At 40.3% G+C, this 26,090-nt stretch overlaps 1 protein-coding gene across 1 annotated transcript; it reads left to right on the forward strand.

Moving 5' to 3' along the window:
* The first annotated feature begins 280 nt into the window (after window positions 1-280).
* Window positions 281-3,228, forward strand: LOC120053675 (zinc finger protein 585A-like). Its single transcript, XM_039000852.1, has 4 exons — window positions 281-725; window positions 878-1,002; window positions 1,759-1,861; window positions 2,034-3,228. The coding sequence occupies exons 1-4, from the start codon at window positions 452-454 to the stop codon at window positions 3,005-3,007; spliced, it is 1,476 nt and encodes a 491-aa protein (XP_038856780.1). The 5' UTR covers window positions 281-451; the 3' UTR covers window positions 3,008-3,228.
* Window positions 3,229-26,090: the final 22,862 nt, after the last annotated feature.

Here is a 26,090-nt window from a genome sequence, read left to right on the forward strand (position 1 = left end):
GTCCTCTATCTATATCTCTATATCCTCTATTCTCACATTTCTAATGACACTCAGACATATCCGACAATTGTACGGACTAAATGTACTATATTTTTAATTGGTTTCTAAATGGATTATGTAAAGATTCGAATAACCGCCTTCATCTCTGGTTTATGTCTGTAGTCCATGCTGGACAGGCGCGTGCGCATTGTGTGCAATGATTTCCAACAAGCAACTCCATTGGCTAAGAATTTGGAAACGTGATTGGCGTAGTACTCTCACGCAGTCTTGTAGTGCGGAATGCTTCTTCGTTTACAGTAGGTTGGAGTCTCTGTTACAACTGTAACGTTATAAACCCTCTAACAACATCAACTGACTCATAGACAAATGCCGTGTGTCTGTGTAGATTAGGGTACAAAATAGTTTGAGGTACCTTGCTATAACAAGATTTTCAGTCCATTTGTGGGACACAATGTCGTCTTCCGTTCCTTTTCACACACAGCTCACCTCCATTATGGAGGTCTTGATGAACGCGGCCGTGTCAGAAATATGCGAACTTGTGGACGATGGATACGCCGTTTTACACTTGGAAATATCTCGAAGTCAAAAAGAAAATGACGTTTTGAAGGAGAGATTACATATAATGGAGACGCGTAATGCGCATGGACATGGAAAGAAGTCAGTAGGCCTAGCTCACGAGCACTCCATCAGAAATCACCTCCCAGTGAAACCAGTCCTCAACTTGGGTAACTTTTGTTTACAATTGTAGGGATTTAACCAATGTTTTTGATATCACCACTATTTTACTAGCCACCGTAGTCAATGATATACTTTTCGTGGGTTTTCTCCTAATTTCTGTTGTGCCAGGTCCGTATTTAACTTATTTTTGTGTATTTAGAGACTGGTGAAAATCGATATAACGGGAGTCCCATGGGGAAAGAGTTGAACCACCTTTGCAGCGATGAGGAGCATCCAAGCAAAGAAAATGAAGATTCTGTAAAACAGTCTTGTGCTGTTATGAAGGTAGATGACTAATGTGATAAAATGTAAAATATCTCTTACTAGAAAATGTTAACTACGGTTTCAGGCACCCTAGTTAAAAATGCAGTACTGGTATGATAGTCTAGGACAGGGTTAGTCAAGTACTATTTGAGAAGGTCCGGTCACACAGATTTCCTAGTTGGTTAAGATCCGATTGGATAATGTAATTTATCGGCGTAGTAACAAACCCACACCTCGCAACCCATGCAACACCAAACTGTTCACACCCTCATGTTTGCTGAGAGAAAATGTAGCATTTTTTAAAGCAGATTTAACGCAATTCTACACATTTTGCATGGGGCAGAGATTTTTTTGTTATTGTTTTAAAGCGAATTTCCTGCAATTCTACGCATTCTCCCATGTCTTATGTGTGTTTATATGATACCAGGGGTCGAAGCCCCGACCGAGTAAAAAAGCCCCAACATTGTATAAATTTTTTACGGGAACCTGCAATCCGAATTGACCGCGTTCTGGGTCCGGATCCGGTCCGCAGTCCGCCAGTTGAGTATGGGGGGTCTAGGAGTTCTTCTCAATGGACTATTATATTATTACTTTCTTTACATAATTGGAGTGACATGCTCTTCTTGATATGTTATTGACATTTTCTTTTACCTGCATTGGTCATAAAAAAGTGCATATTCAATACATACAACAATACAGACCATACTTACATAATGATCTCTGAGATGTCATATTATTGAAAACTTTTAAGAAAGGATGAATCTGGTTCCCTTACAGTCTATGGTGAAGGAGATGCGTAAGCCTGGGTGCATCCAAATCAAAGAGGAAAGACTGGAGGGCACCATAAGCCTACAGAATTACCCAATGATAAAAGGGGAGAGTAAGTGCAATGGAAGCCTATAATAAAATGTAAAATGCCAGTCATATGGAATTATCTATACTAGAAAATACCAACCCCATCTTAGAATGATTTCTCCAAAAGTCAAGGAAAGACAATTATACACTACGATTCACTGTTCAGTTATATTTAATACATTCTTTCCTCTCTATAGGCAGTGTTGAATCAGGTGCTGATGAAGACAAAAGAGATGTGATTGGGCACACTCAGATCGACAGTCTCTTTGAGGACTATGATTCTCACATCAACGCAGACCAAGAAAGCGAGAGCACGTTCCAGAAGCTTCAGCATACGAATGTTGCACACCACGTACAGAGGCAGGGATACTCAGGCTTGTGGACACCAAGAAGCACTGAAACAGATTCTGAGGATCCAGCTTGCTCTTATGCTGCAGAAATGAGCCCCACTCGTGTCACAGCTCACACAAAGCAACAACGACAGAATTCCGTAGCTGAGGAAACTTTGTTCGCTGTTGAATCTCACAATGTGAAACCAGAGGCTGCAATGCTTGATTCTGGACCCTATGAAGAAAAATATCAATCTAGCAGTAATGATAATTATTATGATAATGATAGCAGTAATGATTTGCATCCACAAAACAGCATCTCTTCCGAGGCTAGTGAAAACTTTGGAAATATTTTCTCTAACAGTCAAGAAAATATGAGAGAGAACACAGCAAGGTCAAAGGTGGGCATAGTCCAACGCTACATGGCAGGACATACAATTCAGCACAGGGTTGGCAAGCGAGAAAAACGGTTTGTTTGTGGCTTCTGCAGAAAAAGTTTCACTTGTCCAAAGTATCTTCAGTCTCACCAGCGGGTTCACACAGGAGAGAAACCCTTCAGCTGCTCTCAGTGTGGGAAGAGGTTTGGCCAAGCTGGTTATCTGAAGAAACATCAGAACGTCCACACGGGAGAGAAACCATTTGTTTGCCCACTGTGTGGAAAGCGGTTTGCGGACTCTAGTAATCTTATCAGACACAAGAGTGTTCACACAGGAGAAAGACCCTTCATCTGCATACAGTGTGGGGAGAGGTTTGCTGCGAAAGACAACCTTAGAATTCACCTAGAGAGAAACCATTCTGGTTGCTCAAGTGCTGAAGATGTGATGTCACCGAGTATACCATGAACACGATTAGTCATGAATAATTCAGCATTTTAACATTTTTGACTGATACTCGTTTTGGCTGTAGTGGGCTATTTGACATTTACAGTTGAGGACTAGTTTTGTAACAAAATGAATGGAATTATAAAAAAAATATTTTTAATGTGTGCCTCCATTAATATTCATATTTCAAAAGTGCTGCAAGCAATATATGAAAGGTGCAATAAACTTTTTTCAGAATTGCACCTGAAAATGTATGTTTTTGTGAAGTAAACAATTTGAAGAATAAGGCCGTGACTTCTGCGATTTCCCTGCAAATAAAAGTCCTGCAAATGAAGACGGTAATTATAAAAAAAAAAAATATTTTTTTTACAAATGGTCGAAATTTGTAAGACTTATCATTTTGTTTAACAATATAACATTTTTTAAAAAGCGGCCATCAGCAGTAGAAACGATAACAAAGCGGACTTTCCTTGATTCAGTAAAAACCTGAGGGATGATATGTAACCACTCTCAAATTCATAGACAGAACTATGGTTGACTGACCATCCATGATATCAAAATTATAGTTTGAACCATGTTTTGAGGCTATATTGGTCACATGTTCTATGTTTACAAACATTGGAGTAAAACAAGCTTATATTTTGGGTTCTGATGGGGTACGACAGTTGAACAAAGTTCATGAGGCATTTATAAGTTAAATTCTTCAAGAATCAATGAATACATATTTTTTATAAGTCCAAAAATAAATGTAACAACTGCTGATTGCCCCTTTAATAGCACAAATCATATTATAGCATTGACAATATTGTTAACAGGATTAAAAGTAGTGATTACTAGATCGTGATTATGGTAATAACAGTAATACAAATAAAACATAATGCTACTCTTAATAGTAATAACAATATTATTAATAATATAATTATAAACTTTAGAAAACCCATTTTAAACACATTGTTATTTAGCCCATTTGTATTGCACGATGTCCACTACATTTTTCATTTTGGAACATGCATTGCACAGTACATAATTGCCTGTACGTTGTGTCGCAGCAAAAGGGAGTCCATTCTACTCAGGAGCAATTCTAGTTTCCAAAACCACAGAGTTTACACCCAGAGGAGTGTCGCTGGTCATTTTGCAGCCCTTAAAAGAGTGGCCAATCATCTTAAATGCTGTAATTTTTCCTATTGGACACAAAAGTCAGTTGGACTTTGGAGCTGGTGTCAGCCAGACTAACTCTGTGATAGAACTATCAATATATCATTTGTAAATACCTCTGAATTTATTGTACTCAATACTTAAGTAATTATAAATATTATACAGAGCTTGCACAGTTAAAAATAAGCATTGTCAATGGGACATACATTTGACTTTTATGGGTTTTACTGCATGTGAAATATCAGCAGGCCTATTTCATTAAGTTAGAGAATGTATTGGATAACTTACTGAGATTGAAATTGTTATAATCCATCAAAATAAACAAGTAACTCAACAATATTAAAGAATAACACATACAGTATAATACATTTCATTTTTCAGGCCTTCGTATCTGCAGAATATCTATACCTGTACAACTGTACTTGTTGTTCGTATGAGTTTCTCTCATAATACAATATGCTCATTACATAATTGTACAGTTGGTCCTACAGTTATTTACATTGATTACCACAATTTTACAACGTGTACAATATCTGTGAAATTGAGATATTTACAATAGATATGTGTATTCACAGTCCTGCTGCAACATAAAGATAAGTGTCACCTTGATACAAAATGTTTCATATTCATTTTTTCGGCTTGATATGCCAAAAATAACAATGCGCACACACACACAATGCTTCATTATTCTCCATTCTCAAATCTACTTAGACGTCACATGCATTTTCCTGCATTTCTGGACATTGCATCCAGGAGCACTTAGATTGTCTTGTCTTGACAGTCTTTCGTCATTCCAGCAGTTACTTCCCTGGTTTCTCCCAGGATGGCAGAACGTAAACTTCAGATATTTTACATTCTTGAATATCCAGATTGAAAGGACTATATATATATATATTATTTAATCTCCTCATTGCATCAGCATTTAATCTTCTCATTGCATCAGCATTTACAATCTCACTGGATGTTTCTCCAAACACTAGAGACTCAAAGTATATACAGTTCTGAGGTCGAACACTGGCAGTAACCTCATTAGTCGTCACTCTCCCCAGTAAGAAAACTTGTTGTTTGGTGCTGGCGCCTATGCACACTGAGTAAAACACATCATTCTCATTCTTGTCTCAATGAGTAAGAGAGAGGTATTGAACAGTATTACTAAATCACAGTGTCTACCAAATATAATCCAGAGGATTGGAAGAGTAAAACATCTGCCTTCATGGTAGTCTGGGGGCTGTTTAACATAGAAAAGTAGCCTATACTACAAGTGTCCTAATGGAGACCAGGCAGGCAGCAATCCAGTTTAGTTTGTCATATTAGCATACACTGCTAGTTAGTAACAACCAGTTAATGATGCTGTGCCTAACTAATAAATCCAAGATAGATCAAACATCACTACGGTTTCTGAAAGAAATCAAAAGTCAATAACATTCTCCTTTCCTAGTACAAATACTCACAATTGTGGACTGTTTCAGTACAAACAATTAGTATTTCAGAGTAGCAAGTCTTTTTTCCCCCTTGTTTTGTTTTGCTCTTCACATGAACAATTCCCATAACTGTGTCAACTAGGACATTGCGGTAGACAGCCGTTTGTCCGCAGCAACATAGGGATTATTCTGCCCTGCAACAGCTGCTGTCTCTCTTTTTTTTTCAGAACGTAAGTATTTTCGGAATTTAAAGAGTATTTTGTCTCAATGTTGTTGTTTTCTTAAGTGTCACTAAACCTCAGGGGTAGTTTTACCTCTCAACCTTTGGAGGTCATTCTCACCGGTTGTGGTGAGGCTGGCTTGTTGGTGGTCTGAGTGAGGGTATAGGAGATGGCTGGCTCACAGGCAGGGCCTGTGCAATGTTCTCACTGGTAGACTGGGTGACTGACTGGCTTGTTGGTGGTCTGAGGGTGTAGGAGATGGATGGCTCAAAAGCAGGGCCTGTGTGATGTCCTCACTCGCTGTTCTGGTGCTGTCTGTCCGGAGTAGGTGACTCTGGTACAGCTTGAAGGTGTTTCGATGAGCGACGTTGCCGTGTTAAGTTTCAACAACGTAGGATCTCAACTCTGGAGATTTGCTGATGACCACTGCTGGTGTTTTCCATCCCTTCTCTCCATCCAGCTTGACTCTTATTTTTTTAATTTAACTAGGCAAGTCAGTTAAGAACAAATTCTTATTTACAATGACCTTGTTCAGGGGCAGAACAACAGATTTTTTACCTTGTCAGCTCAGGGATTCGATCTAGCAACCTTTCGGTTACTGTCCCAACGCTCTAACCACTAGGCTACCTGCCGCCCCAAAGATTAGTTCCCTTACCTGAACTATACCCTTGACAGAGTGTAAGGGGCGCACTGAATGCCTCCTGTTGTAGAAGCTTGTTTGACTTTCTGATCCTTATGTTTCACACTATCGTGGCTGATGTGCTTTGGTTGTAGTTTTTCGGCATGGGGACGGTCATCCGGATCTGTCGTCCTGTCATGAGTTGCGCTGGTTTGCTCCTGTTGCACTGATAGGCGTGGCTCGGTAGCACATTAAAGCTGGTTGTTTGAGAATTTGTTTAGCTGTTTGACAGCTTTTTCTGCAGTTTGCCGGCAGGTAATAGAGGCTGGAGGTGGTATATGGATGAAACCATACTTCTTTCTGAACTCGTCTAACTCAGTACAGACAAACTGGGTAGCGTTGCCGCTAACGAGTTTGGTAGGAATCCCCTAACTCACTTGTGGTAGTCTATGTCTCTGGAGAAGTAGTCCACCACTTCAAGGTATTTCTTGCCCTCTATTGCTCACACAGGTCAACTGCGATCTGCCACAGACTCTTTAGATAAAGGTGTCGTGACAAGTGGCTCTCTTTTTTGAGTTGGTTTATTCTCTGTACAGAACTTGCATGATGTCACTTTTCTTGCTTTGTGGGCGCTGATGCCCGGCAACCACACAGACATCTTGGGCCTTTCTCTGGCACTTTGTCAGCCCCATGTGACCTTTGTGTATCTGTTGTAGAACATCTTCTTCCTGTGAAGCTGGGATGACGATCCTGTCTTGATACAACACTAGTCCGTCCAGCTCCAATAGATGTGCTCTCGCTGTGTTGTATCCCTGTAGCGAGTAGGGTAGATGCGCCATTCTCTGAGGCCAGCCTTTCGGATGTGGCTGATAGCCATTTGTAGGTCTCGGTCGCTGCATGTCACCGCTCTGATGTCATCCAGCCTGTGTGTAGACTGTAGACACTGGTCTGCTTTCCACCACATGCTTGGACTTCTTCTTCTTCTTCTGACTCTGATTTGTTTTCTTTCAGTGGGTTTCTTGCATTGATTATCCATGCCTCCATTAAGCAAATGTGTTTTGTAAATGGTTGTCTTGTTTTTTCGATTGTCAGGTTGTGGTTTATCCATACTTCCCCCATTGACCACACTCTTGGACTGTAACAGTTGAATCATTGAGGCTTTTTTAACATGGGCTTCTCATAGCCTATTCATACTTGATATCGTACGCAAGTGGTCCATCTATGGCAAATCCTAAGAAGAAGGACACCTTTTCTGTACTGTAACCACTTCTTATTCCACCCAGATAGGCTGGCCGAACTGGGATTTTGAGTTTGCCATAATTGGCATAAAGTTCTGATTGCTCAACGGTTCCATTGACCCTATAGAGACGGTCAATGATTTCCCTCTCCTTAAAAATGCCTCCACTCCGCCAAAGTTGGGCCAAATCAGCACGTGGTATGCCTGAAAAACACTCATCAAGTTTGGGTTTAGTTACAAGTCTTTGTAATCCTTTTTTTGGACCCAAGTAGAAGTGAGCAATGGTGCTGCTCTTTCTCAACAAATAGGACATTTGCTTGTGGGATGATTTCCCAAGTGAGTTCACATATGTCCTTATATTGGTGTCTTCTCCATTTGAATCTGGCCAAAGCAACAACAAAGCCAGATAGTATGGCTCAGGGAAGGGATGTTGCACTCCTATATCTTGCAATGTTTTCATAAGAATATCATTGAGTTCATTGTGTCTCTTCACATGTTTAGATCTTGGCTTCAGCGTGTGGAGAATTATATTTACCAAAATGAAATTGGTTTCTACTTTTCTATTTTGCACAGAATTATGGCGCAGGAATGTGTAGCATTCTGTGATTTTTTCCACTTCCTCTGCAGTCTTGTCTATCTTTTGATGGAACCCTAGATGCAACTTTGCAAGTATCCCTGCAAAAGTGTCTGCATTATTTTCCTCGAGAAACATCCTACGCTCTTCAATATCCACGTTTAATCTGAGTTCAGGTTTGTCCGCTCGTTCTTTAAATATTTCCGCTGGGGAAGAGCAGACCAGTGTTATGTACCTGGTGAAATGATCCGAGATTTTCTTCTGATTCAATGATTCAAGCTCTCCTGTATTGTTTCCTTTAATGTATGTGAAGTAACCATTGAAGAATTCAAAAACTTTCTTGACCTGAGGTTTCAAAGCAAGGAGAAATTGTGTATGTTCTTTGATAATATCAACATATTTACTGTTGATTTCATTATCTTCTTTAGGCACATTTTTGATGGGTAGTGTTCCTTTCAGAAAGCTCTGCATGTACATCCTTTTCACTGGATCAGTACCTTCAAAGAATGGCAGGTTGCTTATCATTTCAAAGACTGTCAGTGTAGTTTCCATCTCTCCCACATAACCAGAGGTGTTGTAGGGTGTTTTTGTGAGATTTTCATCAGTTTGATCTTCTGTTTCATTCTTCATGGCCAGCTTTTGAGCCATTTGAAAGGCCTTTGAGGCTTTTTGTGCTATCTTTAGGTTAGTCTCAAAGTCCTCTGGCTTGAGTGGAGTCTTTAGCTTTTCACTCTGAATATTATGTTTAAGATTACTTTTGTAAACCTGTCCAACTGTATCAGCTGTGTATGAGTTTTCTTTGACTCTCATTGCATTTTCTGCCCAAATGAGTGCTTGGGGAAAATCTTGCTCATAGAGGTAGAGATACCTTGCAAGAGCTTGTGGAATAGATGCCCTTGTAACAAACCGGGAAGATGCTTTCACAAAGATGTCTCGGATGTTTTGTCCTCCCTCTTGACTGTGAATTTTTTCTATCAATGGAGAAAAATGAGTCGCTCCCACTTTTTTGCGCTGCCTTTCAACTAGCACGCGTTGAATTGTTAGCATGAGGGTGTCTTTTACTACACAGGGTTTGAACAATATATCACAGTGCAGCATGTCCAAGGTTATTTCACTCCGTTTAATGTTGTAGCGTCTGTCCAACTCTTCAAGACATGCAGAGGCTATATCATGATGAAGGATTCGAATTGCTTTGTATCCTCCACGGTCCTCAACATTTAATTGTTTTAGCAAATTGGAGTAAGGCTCCATTCTGTCAAGTACACGATCTTCACCCCAGTAAGCCATTCGCAAACTTTTCATCCCCAAAAATTCCTCACAGAGAGACATAGATATGTCTGATTCTGCATCATATGAGTTCAACAATGCTAAGAAGGCAAGAAGTTGAGCTTTCTTTGTGCTCATGTCCAAGTCCTTCAGAGTGTTGCTCACAACATCAGCTATGTACTTCTTGTCAAAGTTACTCTTCATGATCATAAAACTGTAGAAGTTTTCAGGTTTTTCATGACTTTCTTTAAGTTCCACCAGTTTTTCCTCAAAATCATCTTGTTCCTTTTTGGTCAGTTTAGCAGTTATCTGCAGTCTGTTTGTTGAGCAGTGTTTGAACTGGTCCTCAGGGTTATGGCAACGAACACAACTCACAATAATGACTTTTGAGTTTGATGAATCTTCTACAGTTCTGCTTGTGTTTTCCTCTTCAAAAGCTTGGCGAATGCAGTTCTGGAGAGCTTGTGTGTTCTCTGCTTCCTTTGAGTCATCTACTAACAGCAGAACTGGTGTAGACTTCTGGCTCCCGAGCCTCATTAGGTTTTTGACTTGAAAAGCCACTTCAGCTTTTGGTAATGTATTGTCCTTCAACACAGCACATCTGAATTCTCTGCGTAGATCCCACATAACATGCATGGCTAACGTTGTGCCTCCACAACCTGGGTGGTGAAACAAATTCAGCAAAACACATGTGGTTTTGGGATCTTGATATTTCACAATCTTTTTCAGATTGTCATATTTGTCTCTTCTAATGAAAGGCTTTGCTTTGGGTTTCTCACAAAAATAGAAGTTCCACCACTGGACTTTACCCCCTCTGTAGAATTCCTCTTCAACTTTCATTTTGAAGGCTTGAAAGTCCTTGTCATTTTCATCATAGACTTTTTCACATTCATTCTGACACAAAATGTCTAGAGCTGTCATCCGGTCTTCATCCTTTTGTTGGAGAACAACAGTGCTGGAGTCAGAAGATGGAAGGAGTCTTCCTGATGGCTGATTGTGTGGTCCAAGTGACATTATAGTACCATTGACTTCACCGAGCGTTAATTCAAATATTGATTGCCTGGTGATGTCAGACTCACATTTCTCCTGTATCAAGTCTTTCCATTTCTCAAATGTGCTCCTAGATTCACAAATATTCACAATGCTTTCCTCAACATGTGAGTAGAATGCCAGGAAAGTATCAAAGACAGGATCTCTATCAGTTACAGGTGACAGTGGAAGAAATATGACAAGAGTTCTTCCATTGGGAAGAACTTCAGGTTTGCAAATGAATGAAACCATATGCTCGATCTCTCTGCGTTTTCCCCTGAACCAGTCTTTGTAGTCCAGCTGTCTATCCGATTCCATGTCAAGGTCATGCCTCCCATTACAAAACACCCAGCTGGTCTGCTTATACAGGTTGAGATTTTTTATCACAACATTTGGTTCGCCTTGGAATTGGACTGGGAGATGGAGATTTGCCACTCTTGATTCTCTGTATGAACTGCACACGCCACCAGGAGCTGCAGAGTCAGGATCAAAGTCCAGGACACAGAACAATTTCAACTTGCTCAGAAACTGTAGATGTTCTATTTGCTCACTGTGACACTTGTTCACAACAATAACGAATCGATCATAGTAGTCCATCATATTTCCTCCACAAGTTAACAAGTTTTTCAATTTATCACCCTGATTGGTCTCTCTCATAAAATCCTTTTTGGGGTTCTGTGCGGTCATCATTTGTGGACCTGAAGAAATAATTACAAAACTAAATCAATTACTGGTGATCCTAACAAATATTACTGATGGTCTTGTTTGTGACAAACTGACAATTATAACTTTTTAACCTAAAAACAGTTATATTGTACTAATACAGGTCCAATGTTAATTGGCTGTGATTGAGATTCAAAGACTCATTTGACTGAATGCAATATTGTTTCACTTACCCATATCCCTTTTCAGACGGGCAGCCAATTCATTGTGTCCGATTCTCCCTAGAATCTGAAGAGTGACATTTAATGCTTCTTCCTCATAGTGCTTTGTCATCGAGTCCGCTACGTCTGTGCGGGTCTTGCCCTCTTCCAAGTGACTCCGTGCAATCGGTCTATATCCGTTCAGTTTTAGGTCTTTCAGAGAAGACTTAAAGCGTTTAAACTCATCCTGCTGTAAGTCGTCAAGGGTATTCTGGAGCAAGGTAAGTGAACTTGGCGTGCTTGAGATCTGTGGGAATGAAATAGGGTTAGTTTGAAATCGTTTTTTTGGGGGCGAGAAGTCAATCAAAATGGTAATGGTTTGCTGCCACACACCTGTACTGTTGCGTTTAATATGCAAATATAACCCGCTTTACTAAGCAAGGACTTACTGTATGTTGTGTGTGAGAGAGAAGCGTACATCATTAAATAAGCAAGATGCTACACAACCCCTACCTTGGACGGTAACTTTTCTGCAACCACGGCCTGTGGTTTTGGTTCTTCTTTCTTTCGTGTAACCGTTTTCCCTGATGGTTCCACTATTTTGAGCTCTTCTGTGTTTGGTTCTGTCTTCATGGGGGATACAGTCTGAACTGGAAGAGCTTGACATAGTTCTACTTGCTTCTCAGGTGGTTTCTGTAGATTTCCTTGGTCAACGTTGATGTGTGTGGGGGGTTGTAATATAGGCTCTGGTCCATTGTTTAACTTTTCTAGCATGCCAATTATTTTAACAGCAGGACCATGTTTTATGCCTAGTTCCACAAGATCATTCTTTTTGAAGCAAAACAGGCAATCGCCTGACACTTCCTCTTCCACAATCCGCTCTACATATTGGTGGTATACCTTCGCCTCTTCCCTTAACCACTGACAAACTTGTTCTTGTGTCCATTTCTTGATGTATGCAGGAAATTGTGATTTATGCTGTAATCCACTCTTCAATTCCTCAAGCATTGACACAATTTTCACAGCCGGACCATGTTTTATGTTCAGATCCAGAAGATCCTTCTTTTGGAAGTATTCTAGGTCTTCCCCTGATACCTCCTCTTCTAGCAACTTGTCTGCATATATGTGGTTAATGTTAACCTGCGTCGTCAACCACTGATGAACTTCTTCATTCGTCCACTTTTTGATCTGAGTTGCAGACTCCATTGAATGGCTCATTGTGAATCAAATATGACTGAAATAGAGAAGAGAGACAAACCATATTGTTGAGTTTTAGCTGTAAGCTTCCTTTGGATTTTTTTTGCCTATACTTTAATATATAATCAAATTCATGAAAACCTTGTTATTTAAGGTAGCCTATATTTAAAATATATAGTGCCTTCAGAAAGTATTCATACCCATTGAACATATGTTGTTGGGTTACAGCCTGAATTCAAAATGGATTACATTTATTTTTATTTCTCGCCCATCTACACACAATATCCCAAAATGAAAATTTGAAGAAAAAAAAGGGGGAATTGTTGCAAATGTATTGACAATAAAATACAGAAATCTAAATTGACATAAGTATTCACACACCTGAATAAATACATGTTAGAATAACCTTTGGCTTTAATTACAGCTGTGAGTCTTTCTGGGTAAGTCTCTCAGTGATGTAAAGTACTTTAGTAGTTTAAATAATTTTTTACTTAAGTCGTTTTTGGGGGAGTATCTGTACTTTACTTTTTATATGTTTTACTCCACTACATTAAATTGTCTAATTCACACATTTATCAAGAGAATATCCCTGGTCATCCCTACTGCCTCAGATCTGGCAGACTCACTAAAAACAAATGCTTAGTTTGTAAATTATGTCTGAGTGTGCCCCTGGCTATCCATAAATTAAGAAATCAATACATACTTTTTTTTTAAATGACAAAATAAGTTGTTTTCGGCAATTATCCAAAAACAACTCCAAAGAGCCAATGCCTTACCCAATAGGCTGAACAAGTGTAATGAACGCATGTAAAAATGACCATAAATGTTTTTGGATAATTGCAGAAAACTTTTGGCAGCTAACATCACATTGTGATTTTTTTTAAGCATTCATGTATTGAAAAAAAGCACATAAAGGCTGTTGAGGCAGCGGAGGAAGGACCAGGGTGCTGTAGCGTTAACATTCTGTAAATGTAATTGACTAATTGTAACAATTTGATCCACATTTATTAACATCTCCCCCCTGAGCGATTCATCGCAACAGGCTAGAAGTCAAACTCACGGAAATTGAGGTGGGAGGGGCTACAATGTGGTACTTTCAGACGCATGAAATGTACCGGGCGTTCAGAACGTGTGCAGTGACACAATTTCATGCGTCTCATGCGACAAATTAATCCACACATAAAACGGCCAACCGAATCGTTTCTAGTCATCTCTCCTCCTTCCAGGCTTTTTCATCGTTGAATTTATATGGTGATCGCATCTAAACTTTCATAGTATTACCACGACTACCGGCAAAACAGTTCATCTTTCAATCCCCCACGTGGGTATAACCAATGAGGAGATGGCACGTGGGTACCTGCTTCTATAAACCAATGAGGAGATGGGATAGGCAGGACTTTCAGCGCGATCTGCGTCAGAAATAGGAACGTATATTTTATCCCTTGGTAACACAGACGCTCGTTGGCGCTCGCGAGCAGTGTGGGTGCAATAATTGAATAACATGGCTTTCTAAATGTATTTTGCGACGCTCGCGCACGCGACGTGTCCGTCTGGTCAGCATGTTAAAGTACAATATTCAAAACGTTATAATCGCATGTAAATGCACACGGAACAGGTTGTGTAATAAACGCGTGTAAAAATGCCCATAAAAAGCGTTCAAATCAAGACGACTTGAAACTCTTGGCCTTCCATAGTCTTGAGAGAAGATGTGGTCGAGCCAGCGCAAATTAAACTTGATTGCTTGATAGTGTGACTTCGAGCGAGCAGAAATGCATTTCCACAGACAGTCAATTAATTCGAGAGCTGAGATTTTTGTTCGCCTGAAGAAATACTTACTATACGTCAACACTCATAAATTACTGCACTCTCACAAAAACGCCACGTCCCGACTACCAACAGAGATGTCTTCTCTCCCTCACACCAAGTTTCCAGTTTGCTCCCCAATGACCATCTTGCACTCGCAACTGCTTACAATACTTTTATAGCAGGGGAAATTCTAACAATTAACATAGCCTGTACCAGTCTACTGAAACGCAATTGGTCAGGGTTGTGGACCAATCACGGCTTGACCGCTCTCGAATTGGATTTTTGACCAAAGAGCTGAAAGGGGACGAGAATGATGGCTGACAATAATAAGAGGTACATTTGATCGTTTTTCAGTAGAGAAACTACACTCAATAGAAATATAAAATGCAACAATTTCAACGACTTTACTGAGTTACAGTTTATATAAGGAAATCAGTCAATTGAAATAAATTAATTATGGATTTCACATGACTGGGACTACAGATATGCATCAGTTGGTCACAGACACCTTTAAAAAAAAGTGGGGGTGTGGATCAAAAATCCAGTCAGCATCTGGTGTGACCCCCATTTGCCTCATGCATCTCCTTCACATAGAGTTGATCAGGCTGTTGATTGTGGCCTGTAGAATGTTGTTCCACTCCTCTTCAATGGCTGTTTGAAGTTGCTGGATATTATCGGGAACTGGAACACGCTGTCGTACACATCGTTCCAGAGCATCCAAAACATGCTCAATGGGTAACATGTCTGGTGAGTATACAGGCCATGGAAGAACTGGGACATTTTCAGCTTCCAGGAATTGTGTACAGATCCTTGCGACATGGGGCTGTCCATTTCAGCATTATGCTGAAACATGAGGGGATGGCGGATAATGAATGGCACGACAATGGGCCTCAGGATCTCATCCCAGCATCTCTGTGCATTCAAATTGCCATCGATAAAATGCAATTGTGTTCTTTGTCCGTCGCTTATGCCTGCCTGTACCATATCCCCACCGTCACCATGGAGCACTGCGCAACCACACTCAACCATCAGCAAACTGCTCAACCACACGACCCCATACTGCCATCTGTCCGGTAAAGTTTAAACCCGAGATTCATTGGTGAAGGGCACACTTCTTCAGGGTGCCAGTGGCCATCGAAGGTAAGCATTTGCCCATAGTGTCAAGACTGGTGAGGACGATGAGCACACAGATGAGCTTTCCTGAGACGGTTTCTGACAGTTTGTGCAGAAATTCTGCGGTTGTGCAAACCCACAGTTTCATCAGTTGTCCGGGTGACTGGTCTCAGACGATCCCGCAGGTGAAGAAGCCGGATGTGGAGGGCCTGGACTGGTTTGGTGACATGTGGTCTGCGGTTGTGAGGCCGGTTGGACGTGCTGCCAAGTTCTCTAAAAATATGGAGGCGGCTTGTGGTAGAGATATTTACATTAAATTATCTGGCAACAGCTCTGGTGGGCATTCCTGCAGTCAGCATGCCAAATGCACGTTCCCTCAAAAATATGTGCCGTTGTGTTTTGAGACAAAACTGCACATTTTAGAGCAGCCTTTTATTGTCCCCAGTGTAATGATCATACTATTTAATAAGCTTCTTGATATGCCACACCTGTCAGGTGGATGGATTATCTTGGCAAAGGAGAAATGTTCACGAACTGGGGTGGAAACAAATGTGTACATTTTTGGGGTTGAGAAATAAGGTTCCATATGGTGTGTCCAATCAGATCAGAGTGTATGACTCAAAGGGCTCCCTCCAAGGCATCGGGTCAGAGGGTCTGGACTTGCTGACGTACCTCAACCCTCTCTATACATCATTTCCAAAACATAGGAAATCGTGGTTGTGGTATATTAACCCTTTACATTTCTGGGAATTGGGCTATATGGATAGGGCTAAATTGAAATGTTTCTTACAGAAGAAATATGAAAAGCATTTGCATAACCATGTTTGCAATTGTTTGGAGATTATGGGAAAATTATTAAACTACAAAAGGTGAGGACACAACAGCTGAGGCAGAAATATGAAGGGAATCAGAATATACTCTGGATACAGTCCGTGACATGATAAGAATATTCCTGGAAAATATGGGGTAGGTGCAACATCAAACCCAAAAAATTACAAGGGTTTTGAGTGAGAGGACTAACTGGTGTCTCCAAGTGGACACACCTCTCCAAAGTGTGTACAATTTCGAAGTAATTTCAATGCACTTTTATGACTCAAAGAAGAGTCTTCAACTATAAGGAGCTTTTTTGAGCTCTCCTAGCTGTGCTGTTGAGAAACTAGTGCAAGCACATTTTTTACATTTTAGTCATTTAGCAGACGCTCTTATCCAGAGCAATTTACAGTTGTGAGTGCATACATTTTAATACTTTTTTCATACTGGTCCCCTGTGGGAATCGAATCCACAACCCTGGTGCTGAAACTGAGCTACACGGGACTAGGCACACGTATAGTTGTTTTGAAACCCTGCATCCTCGCCATCCCACAACATTACACAAACACAATTACTGTTTACGTTCCATTATGAATCGCTATCTGGGTCAGGTGGGCATCATTTGAAAGCTTGTTCTATTTTTACCATGACTAGATAAGTTATAAAATACGATATTAGGCTTTCACAATTCATCTCAGGTAAACAGATCATTTTGGTGCGCTTCGAACGGAGTCATTGTGAGTGCATTCAGGTGTGTGCCACGCTGAATTTTCCCCACAATAGACAAACGGGCTCATTGTGTTCAGAACAACCCAGGGTATGACGGCATGTCATCTTGTAACTGTACATCGAACACAGAGATCATAAATGTGGACACTGTATATGACATGAGTTTTATGATATGGAAATGTGATGTGCACATTTGGACTCATGGGTGTTTGGCTTGTTTGTATGACATCAAAGCGGTAACATTAATCCTTAATGTCTCATCTTTCAAAATACAGTCCTCTTACATTTACAGTATTTCCCTCATTCGTACAACAAAACATTTGCTAAAGTTGCTGGGTACGAGTGTAAAGGGCTACACATCAAAATCCTGTATTTTATTGCAGCAATTCCCTCAGTTACGTCTGGGATCTGAGTGAATTGACCGTTGTGTGCCCATCACAATGGCGCCAGGCTCAGACGGACTCTGACAATTGGAGTCTTTGTCTGCTCCATAAGTCGTTATTTTACGCAAGTCGCAAAGAAAACAGGAGGCCAGGGGCACAATGTATGAATTTATCATTGGATCAAAATCGCTGTTATAATCATTGGCCAGTATAGAGAATGAAGTAAAACCACAAGTTCAAATCCCCATCTCCATTAATGGCTAATTTAGGAATATCACTATTAATATTATTGCCTTCATGTGCCCACTCCAAATTGTACAATAAGAAAATATACAATTAAATCAATAGCAGTGCTTATTTGGGCAGGAGCTCACCGGAGCGGAGTACAGGTGTTGTGCCGAAAATCTCCCCCCTGCCCTTCATTAAAGAACTCCAAATCAAAACAATCATGCTTAGAGAATCTGGCAAATCATGTCTTTCAATCAAAACAATAACGCTGGCAAAGCACACATTTAATTAAGTGTCACGACCACTTTACTTAGAAATCGAACATTCTCTGGCATGCACATAGATCCACGGTATTTGTTGGAATCGGAATGGAATGCTGCAGATAACTTGCTTAAATGTTTAAAGTCTTAACAAAACAGACGTGATGTTTAAACACACTAATGCACAGTTTTGGAACAGCCTATATGACGTACATCCGTATCTGACTAATCAGACTCATCTTCAGAGTCACAGTTCTGGAACACAAATTGCCTGGCCTGAGGTGCAAGCATCATGGGCAAATTTGTTGCATCTCACACGCTTCACCCAAATCTCCTTTGGAAGGCTGTTTGAAAATGGCTTGCTTCCCTTTCTTCGGGAAACAGCCTTTTGCTAGATTGTGTCTTATTCTTTTCCATTTCTAGTGCCTGCTTCACTGGTGTGTCAGTTAGAATTGCTGTTTTGCACCGTTTTCTTTCTTTGCAAGCTGGTTTTCGGGGGCCAGCTTTTGGTAGTCCGCCGTCAGCAATGGCAAGCTGGTGCTAGCATAATAACTGGGCAGGTCTGTGTCTGAGCTCGTGCTAGGCAGGGCTGGAATGGTGCTGGGGACTGGCAGGTTGGTGCTGGGACCTGGCAGGGCTGAAATGGGGCTGGCCCAACCGTACTTGTTTGAATCCATGTCTGCCCACCACTTTGTCAGATCAAATCAAATGTTATTTGTCACATACACATGGTTAGCAGATGTTAATGCGAGTGTAGCGAAATGCTTGTCAGGTTATGTACAGTGGTCACCCCAGTTTCATTGACTTTACATGTGTCACCTGGTCCAAATTGATCTCTCTAGCACTTCTGCTACACTGTCGAAGAAAACATTAACATTTTCTCTATTGAAGCTACTTGCCCTGGCAAGGCTAGTTGCCTCTGGCTTTCTCAGCGACAGCATTGGGTGCTGTAAATAAATGTCAGCTGACCTATTAATATACTGAACAAGCTGCATCTCCAAATCAGGTGAAAAAACCTGCCGTGGCTTTGTATAGCCAACCACTGTGGTTGGCATGGCTGTCTGGCTCAATTTCTTCTCTGGTAGCCTTTTGACAATACTGAGTCAGAGCCTGTCTTGTGTAGTTCAGGGATATGTCTGCTACTCTAAACTATACGTATATATAATAATCCATTTACAGTAATATTTAATACCATTATTGTTCTGTGTGTCTATGTATACTGGTGCAAGTTGTCACATGTGAAGACTTGCCCCAAACTGACATGTGTGCTAATGTTGGCTAAATCTCAAGGTTAACTCCACATAGTACTGCAGCTAAAGTCTCAAAATACACATTGTCTCCTCTAATCAGTGTAAAATAATCATTTTGAACATTCATACCTAACAAAGTTTTATTGCATAAAATGTCAAGTGCCATTTTTTACTTTTGAAGGGGAAAAATAAGAAACTTGTGCTCACCTCAGATTAGAGTGACCTTGACCAAGTTGACCATAGAACATTTAGTCACGCAAAGTAGCTATAAATAAATCTCTTTATCATCTCTCCTATGTCTTATTCAACTAGTAGTTGTTCTGAAATGTTTATTGCTTGCCTACATTTGACTCCCTCCTTTATGTTTAATATAACACACATATATTAATTATTAATTTTGATTGCCGATCCTGACGTGAAGTTTGTTCTATAGAAAGTATTTGACTCTGATGTGTGCTGCAGAAAGTATTTGACTTTAGCCACAAATTTAAGGAACTTACAAACTTAGTTCATTTATAGATGAATACACTTGAAACAAATAGCCAAACCGAAAACTGCAGATATTACTAGTGCCTCCTCCACAATCAACCCACCATAAAAAATAAAATGAAACGCAGCCTAACGTGATCATTGACAGCTGCCTTGAAGGACACAAATAAAGACATCTTTCTGCTAAGATCAGTGAAATGTAGGCTAAACAGACAACGGAGTGGAGCAGAAATCTCAACTAGCAAACAAGTCACAGCAATGCAGAATTGAGTGTCTTCATGGGAAGGGGGGGATTCTGGCAGGGGGGAGATTTTCGGCACAAGACCGGCACCTCAAATGTTCTACTGTTTGAGCTCCTGTGGAGCTCTTACACTTAAATATAAACAGTACTAGCACCCAAAATGACTAACGGCACCTATTTTAGTCCAAGTCCAGCACTGATCTATAGCAATGAATAGGACTTACCCATTCCAGCTGCATAGAGATTCCGTCACATCATTGCCCCTCTACTTTTCATGTCTGTAGGCTACTTCCTTTAAAACAAGGTGTTTTCTTGTGTCTAGGTCAGAGTTTGATCACGGAACCAATCAAATGATTGTTTACCATACTTGGGCATAGATAATCCTCATAGGAGGCAGACGTTTGAGATGAGTCAGCTCGTAACAACCGCAACATGAAAAGCATGTCACAAACTAGGGTGTGGTACATTGGTATTAATCCTAGTGATTTACAGGTAGGCCTATTTCACGCACAGTACATGGCAAGTATGCCCTAGCATACATTCTTCCATTATGTGTTAAGCAATAATTGAAATAGCTGTGATTACTTAAAGCATTCTCCCCAAGGTGCAACGGCCCAAATAAACTGATAATAATAATGCATTACAATTGTAGTTCTTTTCACAAGATCTCAAAGCTCTTGACCTGGATAACTAACCTCATCTACCAACAATGTTTTAGCACACGTTTTGTGTGTGCTAAAATTTAAATTTTGTAAATGGGTATTTAAAATAGGTCTTCAACAATGTATTATAATAATGACATTTAAGATAACAACAGGCTAGAGATGGAAACATCCCAGTCGTCCAGTAGTTTTAAAAGGCAGTTATTAAATGTTAAGCCTACAGTTTTCCCTTTAGCCTCTCTACAACAGAATCAAAGTTGAAACAATACCTTGGAAACAAATCAGAAACTGTCACATACTGACCATGTATCAGGCTCCTCATCTTACCATTATGACAACAAACTGACCATGTATCAGGCTCCTCATCTTACCATTATGACAACATACTGACCATGTATCAGGCTCCTCATCTTACCATTATGACAACATACTGACCATGTATCAGGCTCCTCATCTTACCATTATGATAACAAACTGACCATGTATCAGGCTCCTCATCTTACCATTATGATAACAAACTGACCATGTATCAGGCTCCTCATCTTACCATTATGACAACATACTGACCATGTATCAGGCTCCTCATCTTACCATTATGACAACATACTGACCATGTATCAGGCTCCTCATCTTACCATTATGACAACATACTGACCATGTATCAGGCTCCTCATCTTACCATTATGATAACAAACTGACCATGTATCAGGCTCCTCATCTTACCATTATGACAACAAACTGACCATGTATCAGGCTCCTCATCTTACCATTATGACAACATACTGACCATGTATCAGGCTCCTCATCTTACCATTATGACAACAAACTGACCATGTATCAGGCTCCTCATCTTACCATTATGACAACAAACTGACCATGTATCAGGTTCCTCATCTTACCATTATGACAACAAACTGACCATGTATCAGGCTCCTCATCTTACCATTATGACAACAAACTGACCATGTATCAGGCTCCTCATCTTACCATTATGACAACATACTGACCATGTATCAGGCTCCTCATCTTACCATTATGACAACATACTGACCATGTATCAGGCTCCTCATCTTACCATTATGACAACAAACTGACCATGTATCAGGCTCCTCATCTTACCATTATGGCAACATACTGACCATGTATCAGGCTCATCTTACCATTATGATAACAAACTGACCATGTATCAGGCTCCTCATCTTACCATTATGACAACATACTGACCATGTATCAGGCTCCTCATCTTACCATTATGACAACATACTGACCATGTATCAGGCTCCTCATCTTACCATTATGACAACAAACTGACCATGTATCAGGCTCCTCATCTTACCATTATGACAACAAACTGACCATGTATCAGGTTCCTCATCTTACCATTATGACAACAAACTGACCATGTATCAGGTTCCTCATCTTACCATTATGACAACAAACTGACCATGTATCAGGCTCCTCATCTTACCATTATGACAACAAACTGACCATGTATCAGGCTCCTCATCTTACCATTATGACAACAAACCGACCATGTATTAGGCTCCTCATCTTACCATTATGACAACATACTGACCATGTATCAGGCTCCTCATCTTACCATTATGACAACATACTGACCATGTATCAGGCTCCTCATCTTACCATTATGATAACAAACTGACCATGTATCAGGCTCCTCATCTTACCATTATGACAACATACTGACCATATATCAGGCTCCTCATCTTACCATTATGACAACAAACTGACCATGTATCAGGCTCCTCATCTTACCATTATGACAACAAACTGACCATGTATCAGGTTCCTCATCTTACCATTATGACAACAAACTGACCATGTATCAGGCTCCTCATCTTACCATTATGACAACAAACTGACCATGTATCAGGTTCCTCATCTTACCATTATGACAACAAACTGACCATGTATCAGGCTCCTCATCTTACCATTATGACAACAAACTGACCATGTATTAGGCTCCTCATCTTACCATTATGATAACAAACTGACCATGTATCAGGCTCCTCATCTTACCATTATGACAAACACTTAATTTTTATAATCAACCAAATCTGACAGTATGAACATGTGAAATGTTAACCCTGATGTCCATTGTTAAAATACACACAATCCTTTTCCCATGTTAGCGATGAGGAGGTGTGTCTGTGATATGAAAAACTCAAAATAAAAATAATGAAGATATGACATGATTGAATCTCTGTCCTCTTTTCCACCCTCTCTGTCCGACCTCCTGCCAGCCAAACCCTGAGTCTTTAATACTACCATTCACAGCAAAGATGGTTCCTAATATTAAATCAATTAGGGAATGGGGAGAACAAAAGGACAAATTGATGAGCTCTCGACCAATTTCGTTTCTTTAACAGTGCTTTGGTGTAGCTGACTAGGAGTGAATGCAATTATTAGTACTAGTGCCTACTACTGCCATTGATATTTGACACACACACACACACACACACACACACACACACACACACACACACACACACACACACACACACACACACACACACACACACACACACACACACACACACACACACACACACACACACACACACACACACACACACACACACACACACACACACCCAGAGAGGCAGAGCAGACAGAGAGACACAGGCACAGAGAGAGAGAGTTTTATACAGGATCATATACAGGATCAAATACAAATCTTAGAATAAAGTATTAACTTCTTTGGGACAGGGGGGCAGTATTGAGTAGCTTGGATAAAAAGGTGCCCAGAGTAAACTGCCTGCTACTCTGTCCTAAAAGCTAGAATATGCATATAAGTAGTAGATTTGAATGGAAAACACTGAAGTTTCTAAAACTGTTTGAATGATGTCTGTGAGTATAACAGAACTCATATGGCAGGCAAAAGCCTGAGAAAAAATCCAACCAGGAAGTGGGAAATCTGAGGTTTGTAGTGTTTCAACTCTTTGACTATCCAAGATACAGTGGAAATGGGGTCATGTTGCACTTCCTAAGGCTTCCACTAGATGTCAACATAACCTCGTTTGATGCTTCTACTATAAAGGAGGGGGGAATGAGAGGGGATTGAGTCAGAGGTCTGGCAGAGTGCCACGACCTGGTCACGCGCATTCACATGAGAGGTAGCTTGCGTTCCATCGTATTTCTGAAGACAAAGGAATTCTCCGGTTGTAACATTATTGAAGATTTATGATAAAAACATCCTAAAGATTGATTCTATACTTAGTTTGAAATGTTTCTACGGACTGTAATATGACTTTTCGTTTGAACTTTCACCTGGACCTGCCAGCGCGTCGTCAGTTTGGATTGTGTACTAAACACACAAACAAAAGGAGGTGTTTGGACATAAATGATGAACTTTATCGAACAAATCAAACATTTATTGTGGAACTGGGATTCCTGGGAGTGCATTCTGATGAAGATCATCAAAGGTAAGTGAATATTTATAATGCTATTTCTGACTTTGTTGACTCCACAACATGGCGGATATCTCTTTGGCTTGCTGGGCTCTGAGCGCTGTACTACGATTATTGCATGGTGTGCTTTTTCGGTAAAGCTTTTTTTAAATCTGACACAGCGGTTGCATTAAGGAGAGGTTTATCTAAAGTTCCTTGCATAACACATGTATTTTCATCAACATTTATAATGAGTATATCTGTAAATTGATGTGGCTCTCTGCAAAATCACTGGATGTTTTGGAAGCAAAACATTACTGAACGTAACGCGCCAATGTAAACTGTGATTTTTGGATATAAATATGAACTTTATCGAACAAAACATACATGTATTGTGTAACAGGAAGTCCTATGAGTGTCATCTGATGAAGATCATCAAAGGTTAGTGATTCATTTTATCTCTATTTATGCTTTTTGTGACTCCTCATTTTGGCTGGAAAAATGGCTCTGTGGCTATGTACTGACCTAACATAATCGTTTGGTGTGCTTTCGTCGTAAAGCCTTTTTGAAATCTGACACGTTGGCTGGATTCACAACAAGTGTAGCTTTAATTTGCATGTGTGATTTCATGAAAGTTTAATTTTTATAGTAATTTATTTGAATTTGGCGCTCTGCATTTTCACAGGATGTTGGCCACGCTAGCGTCCCACATATCCCAGAGAGGTTAAAGACTACCAGAACCCACTGGATTCTCCAATTACCTTGAATGAATTACAGGAAAAAATAAAAACCCTTCAACCGAAAAAGGCCTTTGGTGTTGATAGTATCCTTAATGAAATGATCAAATATACAGACAACAAATTCCAATTGGCTATACTAAAACTCTTTAACATCATCCTTAGCTCTGGCATCTTCCCAATATTTGGAACCAAGGACTGATCCCCCTAATCCACAAAAGTGGAGACAAATTTGACCCCAATAACTACCGTGGGATATGCTTCAACAGCAACCTTGGGAAAATCCTCTGCATTATCATCAACAGCAGACTCGTACATTTCCTCAATGAAAACAATGTACTGAGCAAATGTCAAATTGGCTTTTTACCAAATTACCGTACAACAGACGTATTCACCCTGCACACCCTAATTGACAACCAAACAAACCAAAAAAAAGGCAAAGTCTCATGCTTTGTTGATTTCAAAATTGATGGAAAGTGGTGTTGGGGGTAAAACATACAACATTATAAAATCCATGTACACAAACAACAAGTGTGCGGTTAAAATAGGCAAAAAAAACACACACATTTCTTCCCACATGGCCTTGATGAGAGACAGGGTGAGACAGGGATGCAGCTTAAGCCCCACTCTCTTCAACATATATATCAACGAATTGGCGCGGGCACTAGAGAAGTCTGCAGCACCCGGCATTACCCTACTAGAATCTGAAGTCAAATGTCTACTGTTTGCTGATGATCTGGTGCTTCTGTCACCAGCCAAGGAGGGCCTACAGCAGCAACTATTCTGCACAGATTCTGCCAGACCTGGGCCCTGACAGTAAATCTCAGTAAGACCAAAAATAATGGTGTTCCAAAAAAGGTCCAGTCGCCAGGACCACAAATACAAATTCCATCTAGACACCATTGCCCTAGAGCACACAAAAAACTATACATACCTTGGCCTAAACGTCAGTGCCACAGGTAACTTCCACAAAGCTGTAAACGATCTGAGAGACAAGTCAAGAAGGGCATTCTATGCCATCAAAAGGAACATAAAATTCAACATACCAATAAGGATCTGGCTAAAAATACTTGAATCAGTCATAGAACCCATTGCCCTTTATGGTTGTGAGGTCTGGGGTCCGCTCACCAACCAAGATTTCACAAAATGGGACAAACACCAAATTGAGACTGCATGCAGAATTCTGCAAAAATATCCTCCGTGTACAACGTAGAACACAGAATAATGCATGCAGAGCAGAATTAGGCCAATACCCACTAATTATCAAAATCCAGAAAAGAGCCGTTAAAATTCTACAACCACCTAAAAGGAAGCGATTCCCAAACCTTCCATAACAAAGCCATCACCTACAGAGAGATGAACATGGAGAAGAGTCCCTTAAGCAAGCTGGTCCTGGGGCTCTGT

The sequence above is a fragment of the Salvelinus namaycush genome, chromosome 9 (genome assembly GCF_016432855.1).
Source record: "Salvelinus namaycush isolate Seneca chromosome 9, SaNama_1.0, whole genome shotgun sequence".
In the NCBI taxonomy this organism is placed as follows: Eukaryota; Metazoa; Chordata; class Actinopteri; order Salmoniformes; family Salmonidae; genus Salvelinus; species Salvelinus namaycush.